This window comes from Microcaecilia unicolor, chromosome 2 (assembly GCF_901765095.1).
Source record: "Microcaecilia unicolor chromosome 2, aMicUni1.1, whole genome shotgun sequence".
NCBI lineage: Eukaryota > Metazoa > Chordata > Amphibia > Gymnophiona > Siphonopidae > Microcaecilia > Microcaecilia unicolor.
Window position 1 is genome coordinate 477,884,366 of NC_044032.1, and position 15,467 is coordinate 477,899,832.

At 44.7% G+C, this 15,467-nt stretch overlaps 1 protein-coding gene across 5 annotated transcripts in view; it reads left to right on the top strand.

Moving 5' to 3' along the window:
- The window catches only part of IMMT (inner membrane mitochondrial protein), a 156,664-nt gene that overhangs the window by 25,852 nt on the left and 115,345 nt on the right, over window positions 1-15,467 (top strand). For all 5 annotated transcript variants that reach the window (XM_030191054.1, XM_030191056.1, XM_030191057.1 and 2 more), the window contains exons 3-4: window positions 2,824-3,013; window positions 4,771-4,894. In XM_030191054.1, coding sequence (XP_030046914.1) covers window positions 2,824-3,013; window positions 4,771-4,894 — 314 coding nt within the window. The remainder of the gene's footprint in view (window positions 1-2,823; window positions 3,014-4,770; window positions 4,895-15,467) is intronic.

Consider the following 15,467-nt stretch of genomic DNA (forward strand, 5'->3'; position numbering starts at 1 on the left):
TCAGCTCGTAGGGTCAGTGAGCTTCAAGCCCTGGTAGCTCATGCTCCATATACCAAATTTCATCACAACAGAGTAGTGCTCCGCACCCACCCAAAGTTCCTGCCGAAGGTGGTGTCGGAGTTCCATCTTAACCAGTCAATTGTCTTGCCAACATTCTTCCCCAGGCCGCATACCCGCCCTGCTGAACGTCAGTTGCACACATTGGACTGCAAGAGAGCATTGGCCTTCTACTTGGAGCGGACACAGCCCAACAGACAGTCCGCCCAATTGTTTATTTCTTTCGACCCTAACAGGCTAGGGGTCGCTGTCGGGAAACGCACCATCTCTAATTGGCTAGCAGATTGCATTTCCTTCACTTACGCCCAGGCTGGGCTGACTCTTGAGGGTCATGTCACGGCTCATAGTGTCAGAGCCATGGCAGCGTCGGTGGCCCACTTGAAGTCAGCCACTATTGAAGAGATCTGCAAGGCTGCGACGTGGTCATCTGTCCACACATTCACATCACATTACTGCCTCCAGCAGGATACCCGACGCGACAGTCGGTTCGGGCAGTCGGTGCTGCAGAATCTGTTTGGGGTGTAAATCCAACTCCACCCTCCAGGACCCGAATTTATTCTGGTCAGGCTGCACTCTCAGTTAGTTGTTCTTCGTAGGTCAATTTCTGTTGTACCCTCGCCGTTGCGAGGTTCAATTGACCTGGGTTCTTGTTTTGAGTGAGCCTGAGAGCTAGGGATACCCCAGTCGTGAGAACAAGCAGCCTGCTTGTCCTCGGAGAAAGGGTATGATACATACCTGTAGCAGTTGTTCTCCGAGGACAGCAGGCTGATTGTTCTCACCTACCCTCCCTCCTCCCCTTTGGAGTTGTGTGTTTCATCTTTTGCTAGTTATTCAACTGGCGGGAGCGGTCGCGCACGGGCGGGAAGACGGCCGCGCATGCGCGGTGGGCGTGCCCTGCGTGCCGACCGTCCCGCGAAGCTTTTTCCGGTTGGTGGGGGCTGCCGCGGACGTCACCCCAGTCGTGAGAACAATCAGCCTGCTGTCCTCGGAGAACAACTGCTACAGGTATGTATCATACCCTTTATTTCACCTAACGAGGTATTTAAAGTGTATGATATTAGGAACAAAAGTCATTTAACATCTAATATTAGCACTTGCCAAGGAATTGTTAAGAGGGGAGGGGGGAGAAAACTGGGGAAGAAAAGTGATTGGCGATGTTGAATATGTTGTAAGAATGCTGTTTTGTATATCAAGCAATGCTATATGAATATTCTAAGTTAATTTGTATTGTGATAACCGTCAATAAAACAGTTTAAACATAAAGCATACAGGTGTGTGCAAATCCCCTGAGAAGGGGTGGTGTCTCTTTGGAAAAAAATGAGTTGGGCCATGGGTGTTCCCACAATCTGCATGCATTGCTTTAAGAATGTGGGGCATCCACACATATTTATTTAAAACATTTAAAACCGGCTCAATCTATAATGTTCTAGGCAGCTCACAATAGATACATTCACAATATTAAAATAACACGATTAAAACAAAACAATCAAACAAACATTAATCAGTTTCCTCCTATATAGGACAAAACTGTCTCCTTCTTACATGTCAGCCATTATATTTTCAAAAATAGTTATTTACACCAGGTTTTCATTGGTGTAAATTGCCATTCGGCACTGTTCTATATATTGCGCCTATGACTTAGTCTTTCTGTTGAACAGGATACTTTTCCTGTGGAGTTATCTGTTGTTCTAGCTTATGGTTCTGATATATTTCCTCTTGTGCAAGCCATGCCTTTACCTGATCACAACAGTCAAACAGAGACATTTGTGTAGGTTGATGTGAATAGCTAGGTGTTTGATTTTTTGGGAGCTTCCAGGTCACAGCTGTACTGACATTCTCAACTGTGCTGTGTTTCAGTGAAAAGGCTGGAAGCTAGCCTGGTAGTGTAGTGTAATGGTTAGGACTGCAACCTTTGAAACTACTCTTTGCCACATTTTTTATTTTTGAGGGGCAGTTACTTCTCTTATAAATAGAGCTTCCAGTTTTTGTAATTGGAAAAACCACGAAAAATTGCATATTCCTTGGCATTCCAAAGATGTCACATGGCAGCCGCAGTCATAGCTGGGTGATGTCGTCTGAGCTGACCACAGCGGCAGTGTCCATTGGCAGTATAGGCAGTGGAATAGGGTGGGCTACTGGGACCATGGCCCTGCCAATATTGTGCCCAACACAGCATTAGCAAATAGCTTGGAAGCAGCAGGGCCAGAGGATTGGCTTGTTTGGGCCCTCCAACCAAAAGGTTGTCCCATTTCCCTGCTTGGCTGTGGCAGGAAGCTTATATTCTTACTCTGATTACTCTGCTGCTTTGCCAGCGCTAGAAAGGCTTTTAAACCTGAGAGCAGGCACAAGCCTCTCCATGGTGCAAGCTGCAGAGTTAGCAAAGCTGCAGAGAGTAGCAGAAGTAGGATACAAGCTCCCACTGCTATAGCAGGTGGTGGTGGGTTTGCTACTGATGCAGGGGGTTGGGAGGGGAGGTGGATCTCTTGCTGTTGAAGAGGGTTAGATAAAGGGCACTGGAAAATGTTTTGGGTCATTGAATGGAATCTACCTAAAAATGTACTTAAATTATTTCTCAGTGCCACTACACCCGTAAACCCCTTTTTTTCAACACTAAGAAAGCACCTAAATGCCTAAAACAATGAACACGTAAAATAGGAAGCCCTGTTTATAAGACAGTCTGTATTGCAATAGGATATATTCTGTGTTCCTTTAGCACCCTTCTGTGTAAGGCCCCAGCCCATTAACTGTATTCTGTCTTTAATATAGTGCCTCAGCATGGAAGATTGTTGGAGCGAGTGTTTTGTTTGCCACCGGAGGCCTTGGAGGAACTGTGCTGTATGCAAAGTGGGATCCACGATTCCGAGACAATGTGGAGAAATCCATCCCTTATTCTGAAAAACTCTTTGACTTGGTTCTTGGTACTGCCCCCTACAATTTGCCAGTGTCAGTGAAACCAGTAAGTAGTTGGTCAACTGTATATTTTTACTTTTTAAAGAATCAGGATACAGAATGATTTCTACTCCATAATTTGAGAAAGTGATGCATATGGCAGAATGTAACACTAAGAATGATATTTAAAATTTGGGTTTGATGGGAAATTAGGTTTGGGGAGGGGGGTATTCTGGATCAATGCCTGCTATTGGTATTTGTATCCTTGGAGGTTGCTCAGATGATGTTATTGATACTTGTGTATTGTTTTTATTTTTCTCAATAAAATTTTGAAAAATAAAATTTGTATTTGAAAAATTTGTGGATTCTCAAGGATTGTGAAGGGAAAGCCTTGAAACGAAATGCTTGATGTCAGTCTTTCACATGTTTCTGGACTTGCATGCTGCATCCATGGGTTCTCAATAAGTACACCCTCTGCACTGTTGCTCAGTTCCCATCCCATGCCACATTCCACTGCTAAACTTCCACACACCCTTTTGCTCCCCCACCCCTCCTTTTATTACTACTGCGTCACATCCTTTGCTATACCTTTAGGCATGTGCTAATCCTCTACCCTGAAAGCCTTTGGCCCTCCATAGTCCCCTTAACAGCTACTAATACTCACCTCTCCTGTACTGTTGTACTTGTGGAACCATAATGTTTGCCTCACCTATTGTAAGTATGTTTATTGTTGTCTTCTTTAATGTCAGAAGATGTTCTGTAATGTGAGGGACATAGTGGGGCTCATTTTCAAATCACTTAGACTTACAAAGTTCCATTGGTTATTATGTAACTTTGTAAGTCTAAGTGCTTGGAAAATACGCCTCAGTATGTTTTCCTATAGCAATTGCATTAGGTTTGCTACTTGACTTCAAACCCAAGTTTTTTATATTTGATTTCATGCTTGCTCAGGGTTACCTTCAGTTGGAATACAACTTTCTGTGCACACCATGGCTTTTGGCTTTCAGACAAAATGAAAACTTAACACATTTTCAGAAACCAATAATTTATAGGGAGGATGCTTCAGAATTAAAAATGTAGTTGGTGTTCTCATGGCTGTGAGCAAATGATGGCATTACTTGGTACCTTATCACTTGTTGCCTCTTTCCACTGTAATTTGTTACCAGAATGATTAGTGTGTATCTTCCCTCCTTACCCTTTTGGCCATCTCTTCATGCATGTTTGAACTCTTAAGTTCTTTGCTTCCTGTTACTATCTCTGCTGATAGCTATTAAGATATGCATTACTGCCTCAATAAAGAAGTATTACTTTGAGTCCCATTCCTCCAGCTTTATATTATGATTCCTTGTCCCTCAGGCATGCTTGTCTGTGGAAATTGCTACTGTTAGATATTTATTGAAACCTGTTTAAATTTTTGAATATTGTTACTATCCCCCTTTTTTTCTTCCAGTAAGTATATTTTGAATTCTTAAATCTTTCTCTGTAGAATGGGTGTTGCAGGACTTTGTTCCATTTTGGTAACTGAAGTGTTGCTATTCTCTCAATGGCCTTATGAACATGTGATCTTCTGTAAACATAGTTTTGATGGGGGTTTCAGCAGTGACCTATACAAGGTCTCTCTCTCACAGTAAATAGTGCTGTGGGACAGAGTGTGCTTTATGGACTCAATAACACTTCATGCTTTTCCTGTTGTAGCTGATTCATATATTTTTTTGTATGTCTTGTAAACATTTGTCAAGCCATGTTAGCGCATGGTAAAAACATTTAATCTTGTTCAAATGCCAATCATGCCTTGTGTATCCTTTTGGTTTTTCATTTTTTTAGATACAATCTGGTCCACTACAGATATCCTCTGTTACAGAGGTAATGCAAGAATCGAAACAGCCTAAACTACATAAAGCTAAAACGGAAGCCTCTACACCACCTTCAGTGGATGAAAAAAAAGATGGTAACTCTCCAGAGCAGTTTTTTGAAGAGAATGAAAAGGGAATTTTAATGTTTTAATCTTTGTTTCAGTTTGATGTATTAATGTATCTCAATAGATACAATGATAACTTAAGAACCTGGCACACAATGGCACACAATACAGTGAAACCTCGGTTTTCATCGATAATTCGTCCGAAAACTATCAATGAAAACCTAAACCAACGAAAACCGAGGCAAGTGTCTTCCCCTTACATTTGTCTCTAATCAACGTTGTGTGTCTTTTCCTCTCCATTCTCTTGCTTTTTTAGGCTTTTCTTCACAGACTGGCTGTCCAGGTTTCACAGTTCACGGGACCTTAGAGGCAGTGAACATCCCCTGAACTGAAACTTAATCCCTCAGCTTTGTCTCTCTCCTCTGCTCTTTCAAAGCTTGAGGGGGGAGGGGGAGAAAAAAACACTGTAAAAAGCTGCAAACCAGAGAAGGAAGCAAGGAGTGCGCAGATGGCAGAAGAAAGCCTGGAGCGGGCAGATACTCACAATGAAGCCTGTGTGGACTGCAGAAACAGCTGGAGGTGGTAGGAGAATCTAAATGGTTAAAGATTTTAGCCAGCGTCGTTCTGATGGGAGGGGCTCAGAGCCAGCCCTTTGCACGTTTGTGCTTCCGTTATTGCGCTTCTTGGCTGCAGTGAAACTCTGGCAGCTGTACTGTGTGAGCGGTCGGGACCCTCAGTCTCACTTCCCTCTCCCACCAGGAACGATGGGGCTTCCTTTTTTTTGCAGAAATCCTCCAGCTGCTCCTTCAGACCCTGCCAGCTGAAGACGAAATCCGAGGCGACAGAAGAAAACCGAGACAAAGTCTTTGATGAAAAAAAACGACGAAAACCGAGGTTTCACTGTATCAGCTTGCGGGGGGAAAACAAATCCAGGCAAAAGCAGTAGATAGCTAAAAGGTCATCAATAAAACCATTATACACAGTGTAGTGATTAATCACAGAAGAAACCTGCATTTATTAATAGGGTCTTCATCTAGTGACATATCCCCCAAACTGCCTTTTAATTCAAAAGGAGTTTTATCAGCATACCATTTTGTACTTGGATTGCTCATAACACCTGATCCTCCAGAATGTGTAGAACGAAAATTGTGTGTTCAGGAGTAGGAAAAACAGTTGATTGAAGCTGTCTTCATAGCCTTCTATGAAGAAGAGTGGAGTAGCCTAATGGTTAGAGCAACAGGCTGTGAAAATAAGTCAGGTTCAAATTCCAGTACATTTACTTGGGTAAGTCATTTAATCCTCTCTTTCCTCAGGTACAAACTTACTACTACTTATTTCTATATCACTACTAGACGAATTCAGTGCTATACACTAAACATGTAAAAGATAGTCCCTGCTCGACAGAGCGTACAGTCTAATCAAGACAGGCAATTACTTAAGGCAGGAATGATAAAACAGGCATAGGTGTTGAACAAGTGAATAGGAGTTAATAATTACTACTACTACTAGTACTTAACATTTCTAGAGCGCTACTAGGGTTACGCAGCGCTGTACAGATTAACAACAAAGGACAGTCCCTGCTCCAAGGAGCTTACAATCTAATGGGCGAAATGTCAAGTAGGGGCAGTCCAGATTTCCTGAATAGAGGTGTGATGGTTAGGTGCCGAAGGTGACATTGAAGAGGTGGGCTTTAAGCAAGGCTTTGAAGATGGGCAGGGAGGGGGCCTGGCGTATGGGCTCAGGGAGTTTATTCCAGGCATGGGGTGAGGTGAGGCAGAAAGGGCGGAGCCTGGAGTTGGCAGTGGTGGAGAAGGGTACTGACAGGAGGGATTTGTCTTGAGAACCGAGGTTACGGGTAGGAATGTAAGGGGAGATGAGGGTAGAGAGGTAGGGAGGGGCTGTAGATCGAGTGCATTTGTAGGTTAAAAGGAGAAACTTAAACTGTATGCGGTACCTGATCGGAAGCCAGTGAAGTGACTTGAGGAGAGGGGTGATATGAGTATACCGGTTCAGGCAGAAGATAAGACTTGCAGCAGAGTTTTGAACGGACTGAAGGGGGGATAGATGGCAAAGTGGGAGGCCAGTGAGGAGTAGGTTGCAGTAGTCAAGGCGAGAGGTAATGAGAGAATGGATGAGAGTTCGGGTGGTGTGCTCAGACGGGAAGGGGCGAATTTTGCTGATGTTATAGAGGAAGAAGCGACAGGTCTTAGCTATCTGCTGGATATGGTCAGAGAAGGAGAGGGAGGAGTCAAAGATGACCCCGAGGCTGCGGGCAGATGAGACGGGGACGATGAGGGTGTTATCAACAGAGATAGAGAGTGGAGGGAGAGGAGAAGTGGGTTTGGGAGGGAAGACAATAAGCTCGGTCTTGGCCATGTTCAGTTTCAAGTGGCGGTTGGACATCCAGGTCGCAATGTCGGCTAAGCAGGCCGATACTTTAGCCTGGGTTTCTGCAGTGATGTCTGGTGTGGAGAGATAAAGCTGGGTGTCATCAGCATAAAGATGATATTGGAACCCATGGGAGGAGATTAGGGAACCCAGGGAGGAGGTGTAGATTGAGAAAAGAAGGGGTCCAAGGACAGATCCCTGAGGAACTCCAACAGAGAGCGAGATGGGGGTGGAGGAAGAACCCTGAGAATGTACTCTGAAGGTACGGTGGGAGAAATAAGAGGAGGACCAGGAGAGGACAGAGCCCTGGAACCCAAGTGAGGACAGTGTGGCGAGAAGTAAGTTATGATTGACAGTGTCAAAAGTGGCGGATAGGTCGAGGAGGATAAGGATGGAGTAGTGACCTTTGGATTTGGCAAGGAACAGGTCATTGCAGACTTTAGTGCCGTTTCCGTCGAGTGTAGGGGGCGAAAGCCGGATTGAAGTGGATCGAGGATGGCGTGAGAGGATAGAAAATCAAGGCAACGGCTGTGAACGGTGCGTTCAAGTATCTTGGAGAGGAAGGGTAGGAGTGAAATGGGGCGGTAGTTGGAGGGACAGGTAAGGTCAAGTGATGGTTTTTTGAGGAGTGGTGTGACTACAGCATGCTTGAAGGTGTCAGGGACAGTTGCAGTGGAGAGAGAGAGGTTGAGAATAATTAAAAGCAGCCAGAGCTGGAGCTTGTTGTACTGACTTGGGAAGTCTATTTCAGGCATATGGTGCAGCAAGATAAAAGGAACAGAGTATGGCATTGGCAGTGGAGGCGAAGGATACAGATAAGATGGATTTACCCTATGAACCAACCCTTAGCCAGCCAGTATGTTATCAGTCTCCAGTAGATGGTTCCAAGCATTCTGTAGCCAGTTTGGTAGGCCTTGAGGGGGAGGGGACCTAGATTTTAATTTGGGATACAATCTGTGCTTCAAAAAAAATAAAGTGAGCTATTGTTTTCTGGGCTTTTCTCTGCCTTATTGAATAATTTGAAGACAGCCAGAGCTGGAGCTTGTTGTACTGACTTGGGAAGTCTATTTCAGGCATATGGTGCAGCAAGATAAAAGGAACAGAGTATGGCATTGGCAGTGGAGGCGAAGGATACAGATAAGATGGATTTACCCTATGAACCAACCCTTAGCCAGCCAGTATGTTATCAGTCTCCAGTAGATGGTTCCAAGCATTCTGTAGCCAGTTTGGTAGGCCTTGAGGGGGAGGGGACCTAGATTTTAATTTGGGATACAATCTGTGCTTCAAAAAAAATAAAGTGAGCTATTGTTTTCTGGGCTTTTCTCTGCCTTATTGATGCTATTGTGAGGTTGTTGGTCCACGGAGACCATGGATACCCCTGGGGGGGGGGGGGGGGGGGGGAATTACTGAGTCTTTCCTCTTGTACCCCTGCCTTCATTTGGCAGCAACCAGCCTGTTTCTGTGAGCAATGCTTACTTGTACTGTGCAGCCTGTCCTCCATGTCCTCCCTCCAGATTGAGCAGGTAGTTTGCAGGATGTCAGGGCACGGGGTCTTCCACGGAGGAGAGTGTGACATCTGTGGTACATCTGCTAAGTTGCACTGGTGTTGGGCATGCGGATGCTGGGGTCTCGAGGCTTTGGGCACAAAGTGCAAGTCTTGTGTGGGGAGCCCAAGTCACTGGTACTGCCTGGATCAGAGGGTGCATCTAAGGAAGGGTCTGGTGGTTGTTTTTCCTTCTGTTTGCTGAGGAGGGAGTGAATTGAGCGGCAGTTTCTCTTTTGGCGGGAAGCTACTACAACTATTACTACTACTAATTGTTGCTCATCTGAGCCTGGAAAACCCCTCCTGATCTTGAACTCAGTTGGCGACCCCGGGGTTTCTGCCAGAATTTATGTGGGCGCATTACCAAGCTTGGAGATCCAGGGGCCCTGCTCAGACTTCTTTTGCCGACACATGCTGTCCCAGTGGCTACTTTTGAGCCTTCTCCTGCTTTTGCGCTTCTCCTCCTCCTAAACAGACAATTGGAGGGGGACTTAGTGATCTTGAGCAGGATTTTGGTGGAGAGCTGCTCCCTCCTGGGGAAGGCCCCTTTATCATTTGTATGTTTCATAGAGAGGAGTTAGTGGAACTCATTTCTTTGGTCCTTAAGGTTGAAGGTGAATCTCCAGTCGAAGGCAACCCTTGGAAGGTAGATCCCCTGGTTCCTGAAGGCAGTGTCATGTCTCCTACCTCAACGCAAGCGGCGTCCTCGGGCTGCGCGGGGTCCTGTCGACAAGCACACTTGACTGACACAGCCCTGAGCCATGTGTGTGTAGTTCTTCTCTGGCTGTAGGCTCCTTGATTGCTTTGCTTCCATGCACCTCGGTCTGCTCTCTCTGCCTGGCTTCCAGGCTCCGTGATTGCTTTGCTTCCATGCACCTGAGTCTGCTCTCTCTCTGCCTGGCTTCCCTTGCTTTTCTCCTATTGGTCTTCTGGTTCCTCCTTCCCCTGCTCTTGTCCTATGGCTGTGCTCCTTCTCCCTGCTGGTCCCTGCTGATGTCAGACGCCAGCACTTTATCAGCTGAGCTCTTCTTGGACTCCATGCTTCGGCTTCTACTTTGGTAGGTGTTACTTGCTCAGTGTTGTGCTTCTTCTCTACTTTGTCCCTCGTTGTTGACTTTGCCTGTACCTGGATTACTCTCGTGTCTGCTGCCTGCCTACTGACCCTACCTATACCTGGATTACTCTTGTGTCTGCTACCTGCCTACTGACCCTGCCTGTACCTGGATTACTCTCGTGTCTGCTGCCTGCCTACTGACCCTGCCTGTACCTGGATTACTCTCGTGTCTGCTGCCTGCCTACTGACCCTGCCTGTACCTGGATTACTCTCGTGTCTGCTGCCTGCCTACTGACCCTGCCTGTACCTGGATTACTCTCGTGTCTGCTGCCTGCCTACTGACCCTGCCTGTACCTGGATTACTCTCGTGTCTGCTGCCTGCCTACTGACCCTGCCTGTACCTGGATTACTCTCTTGACCTGCTGCCTGCCTACTGACCCTGCCTGTACCTGGATTACTCTCTTGACCTGCTGCCTGCCTACTAACTTTACCTGTGCCTGGATTACTCTCTTGCCTGTTGTTTGCCTATAGACATTGCCTATACCTGGATCACTCCCCTGCCTGCTGCCTGCCTGTTGACATTGCCTGTTCCTGGATTACTCCCTTGCCTGTTGTTTGCCTATAGACATTGCCTATACCTGGATCACTCCCCTGCCTGCTGCCTGCCTGTTGACATTGCCTGTTCCTGGATTACTCCCTTGCCTGTTGTTTGCCTATAGACATTGCCTATACCTGGATCACTCCCCTGCCTGCTGCCTGCCTGTTGACATTGCCTGTTCCTGGATTACTCCCTTGCCTGTTGTTTGCCTATAGACATTGCCTATACCTGGATCACTCCCCTGCCTGCTGCCTGCCTGTTGACATTGCCTGTTCCTGGATTACTCCCTTGCCTGTTGCCTTCCTATTGACTTTGCCTGTACCTGGTTCACTCTCTCGCCTGCTGCCTGTCTGGCCGTTACGTTCACCGCCTTGCTCCCTTCTCCATCTTGTAAGTCCTGCAGGCTGCCCGCACCTAGGGGCTCAACCTCTGGGGAATGGCGGTCAGCGCAGATGAAACCCGGGGTTGTCCGGCTGCCAAGCGGAACCTGGTCTGAGTACCGGGCTCAGCAGCGCTCTACTTGGGAAGTAGTAGTACAAGAACTCACAAGTCTGACAGGCAGGAGATCATTTAAGCCTCCTACAGTAGATGCCTTGGTAGCAGTAACTTAGAAGACCAGGATTCCAGTGGATGGGAAAGTGGCTCTTAAGGATCCTCAAGATTGGAAAATTGAGACTTTGTTGAAGTTTTAATTTCTCGGCGCTTGCTTTGCAGGTGGCCATATGTGGCAGTCTCGTGGCTAGAGTATGATTCCACTGGTTGGAGAAGGCATTTGGATGTTCCTTCTGGGGAGTGGGCATTGGTAGTCCAGGAGGTGATGAATTTAGAGCTGGGGTCCTCATTCTTGGCTGATGTTCTTTGATTAACTTAGGGCCTTGGCCAAGAATATGTTCCTGGTGGTTGCTGCCTTTAAGGCTTTGTGGTTTCATGGCTGTGTGTCAGATGTAGCCTCTAAATCAAAACTTTGTTCCTTGTCCTTTTGTGGGTTCACACTATTTGGAAAGGAACTAGATAATGTTTAGGAGAATCCAAGTGTGAAGAAACAGTGTGTTTTAAGCCTGTAAAATGTATTCGTTATTTTCCTGCATTGGTTATGTTCTGAAGTGTATTTCTCCTATTTTGCCAGCGGATGGTGTGTGTTTATGCTTAAAGCTGTTACACAGGATTGACTTTTTCCTTCTTTTAGTTGGCACACAGATAATAGGAAGTGCCTGTAGTGATGTAACCAGTTTTTATTTGAAACTTGACTGTTCTGGGCTCTGATTGGCGGATGCTGGATGTTGCTTCAGTTTCAGCCTGGGAGAAGAGAAAGAGAGATCTCTTTACTGAAGCTCTGTGAACAGATATATGCCCTGATCTCCCCAGGTACTTTCTAGGAAGTATGCAGATGTGTAGTTAGTTTTCTAATTGATCCATTTTTCAGTTACTTCTTACTGTTTGCTATTTGCACATTTTAATTTTTGTCCACTGTTCCAAGTTCTGAGAATAAACACATTTATTTGTTCATTCTGCCTGTCTGTACTGATAAAGAATCCTGGTGATTTGGGTCTGTGAGTGCTTTCTGGGAACTGTGGGACCACTGGGAGTGTGGCTCCAGTAACCTTGAAATCACTGGGGTTAATTGGAGAGTGGGAGACTCGCCCAGAGGCGGTTGTGACCCAGTCGGTGGGAGGAGGGTGCTAGTGTAGAGCTCAAGCGGCAGGTGCAGGTGGACCTGAGCTGTACTATGGATAGACCCTCTAAGTGGCTGCAGGGTAACCCCAGGCAGGTGGCCAAGGGTTTCGTGACACCAAGGTTCCTCGCTTGGCAGAAGATAGGCTCAGGGGAGTGGGGCATGGTTCTTCAGCCTGGGGTAGGTGTTGAGAAGCTTGGTGCTATTGGCTGGGCAGATCGGGTGGATGTCAGCATGGTCGTTTATTTTAGAAGACTCAGTCCTTTCGGGGGGGGGGGGGGGGGGGGTGTTTGAATGTGACTCTGGCTGCTTTAACTCTGGTGAGTCCCGCAACTCCCGATGAAGGTCTTGTGGGCCCTCCTTTGCTGGCTGCAGCATTTTTACCAGAGGTGGACCCAGATCACTTCAGACAGGTTGCTTCCTGATTTGTTCACAATGGCTATGCCCTGGAATTTGAGCGCTTTCTTTCCCAAACTTTGTTTAAAGTGAAGGAGTAGCATAATGGTTAGTTCAGTGGGCTTTGATCCTGGCATCCTTCGTTCGATTCCCACTGCAGCTTGTGATCTTGGGCAAGTCACTAAACCCTCCATTGCCCCAGGTACAAAAACTTAGATTGTGAGCCCTATAGGGACAGAGAGTACCTGCATATAACGTGTACAACTCTGTCTAGTACTATAGTAAATGACGGCAGATAAAACCTGAATGGTCCATCCAGTCTGCCCAACAGTCACATTTATTTTAAATTCACGATTAAACTAACAATGAATGTGATACAAAAAAGTACTATAGAAATTATTAGTAATACTAGGTCCTGCTGAAAGATTGCGGCTATAAAGAACATGTTTCAGAGGCTTGTCTCTCTGCGGTGCTGGTGCTTCAGAATGTGGTTCTGACACTTTTACGCCATCTATTTTGTAGTGCTCAAAAGGAAGATTCTTATCCTATCCTGGATCTAAAACGAGTTAAGAGCCTTGAAGGTAACTGATTTCCACAGGGAGATGCTTCGGTTAGTTATAGTGGCGGTTCAGTGTGGAGAGTTTCTCTTGACGTTGGATCTCACGGAGGCGCACCTTTACATTGCTGCATGGTATGTCTGTCTCACCAGTGCTTCCTACATTTTGCTGTTTAAGTGTAGCACTTTGTTTTGCTCTCCCCCCTTCGATTTGGGTATTGCTCTGCAGACCTTTTTCCAGAATGATGTTAGTGGTTGTCGTGGCGCTGTGAGAGGAAGACATCTTGGTTCATCCCTACCTTGACCATTGGTTGATTCAAGTTTAGTCTGTTCAGGAGAGCGAATAGGCTACTGCAAGAATGGTTCTGGTGTTGGAGCATCTGGGATGGATAGTCAATCCAGCCAAGAGACATCTTGCTCTAATCCAGTGCCTGGAATATTTGGAAGCCCTCTGTAGTATGTATTCAAGTGGGGAAGGTCTTCCTTCCTCAATCAATGATCCCCAAGTTGCAGAGTCAAATTTGAAGTCTAGCCTCCAGTGCTCCACAGGCACAAGATTCTCTGCAGGTACTCATGGCTTCGTGTAGTGGCTGTGTTTTTAGAGGTTTTGCAATTATTACTGCTTTTAAGAGATGTTAGAAGTTGTTCAACGTGTATTGGTTAAATGTCTTATTAATATTCTGCCTGGGTTTGGGTTCTGTGGGTGGATTTATTCAGGGTGAACTGAAACATGGTTCTACAGCATAATTATGTAAGGAATTGTGATAATTTGCTGGACTGTGTACAAATTTGCCCATAAGTAATTCCAGCATTCTTATATGGTAGGCGGAAGGACAGAAAATGGAAAATACATAGGAGTAGATGTCCTTTTAATCATAATCTAATTCAGGTTCCCTTAAGGGAAGAAAATAAATATATTTTTTTAAATTATGAGGTTACTGAATGTTTATATTTTAATGCTAGTTTGATTTATGGAGAAGTAAAAATAGTGAAAGATTTTATAATGGAAATTGATCCAGGTTTGGTTTTTATTTCAGAAACTTGGATCCAAGATGTAAATTCACCCCTTTTAACTTTATGTCCTAGTGGGTAAAAAGCTATTAACTGTCCTAGAAAGGGGGAGCGGATTAGGATTAGTTTATAAGGGTTTCTTTGACATTAAATTGGTAGAATCATAGTGTGATGAATACTTGGAAATTATGCTATATCAGTTCTTAAACAGTACATAGGTTGGAACTTTGGGTTTGGTTTTACTATCTAGACCTCCTAAAAACTGGTTTTTATTATAGCCGAAGTTGTTTGAATTACTATCTTCATATTCAATTCGATTTATGAATCTAGTGGTGATGGGTGATCTGAACTTGCATTTGGAAGATTATAAAGATCCTTGCGTGAATCAGATTAGGCAATTCCTATTATTACTGGATTTAACTTTGGATTTAGATTTTGTGGCTTATTCTGCAATATCTACTTCTATTTCATTGAACCATTTTTCTTGGAGACCTTTAATTTGGTCCGATCATTTTTTCTTTCATTTTATTTAAACATTTTAGATTTTAATAATTATCTTAAAGAAGCAGATGTTAGCTAAATTAACACAAAAGAAATTGAATGTTGCACAATTTTGGCAAAAAATGGTCTCTAATTTGGAAATGGATTCTTGTGATATATTTCTTTACAACTGGGGTATTACTACTTGCTCATTATTAGAGGAAATTGCACTGTTCAAGAAGAAAATATGTCATAACTCTAGTGATGTTTGGTATAATGTGCAACTAGCAATAAAAAAAAAGTTTGTAGAAATTTGGAAAGAGTTTAGAGGAAAAATAGTGAATTATATGAAGTTTTGAGAAATGAGATTAGAGAATATAAGCGGATGATATCATGTTTTTTTTATGATCAAGAAATTCAAAGAATCAGATAATAGTAGCAAAACGTTTAAAATTTTTTGAGAATATGACTGATACAACTAGGTTCTGTATATCCAAGTTTAGAAGATCAAGCTAGATTAATAGGATAAAACAGTCCTTCAAGGATGTGAAGTTGGGAAAGGCTTTAATTCCTGTTTCTAATAGATTTAATGACATTCCAACAGATGTTGGGATAGGTTTGAGATGGTTACTTTCGAACTACTACTACTTAACATTTCTAGAGCGCTACTAGGGTTACACAGCGCTGTACAGTTTAACAAAGAAGGACAGTCCCTGCTCGAAGGAGCTTACAATCTAAAGGACAAAATGTCAAGTTGGAGCAGTCAAGATTTCCTGAATAGAGGTGTAGTGGTTAGGTGCCGAAGGCGACATTGAAGAGGTGGGCTTTGAGCAAGGATTTGAAGATGGGCAGGGAGGGGCCTGGCGTATGGGCTCAGGGAGTTTATTCCAAGCATGAGGTGAGGC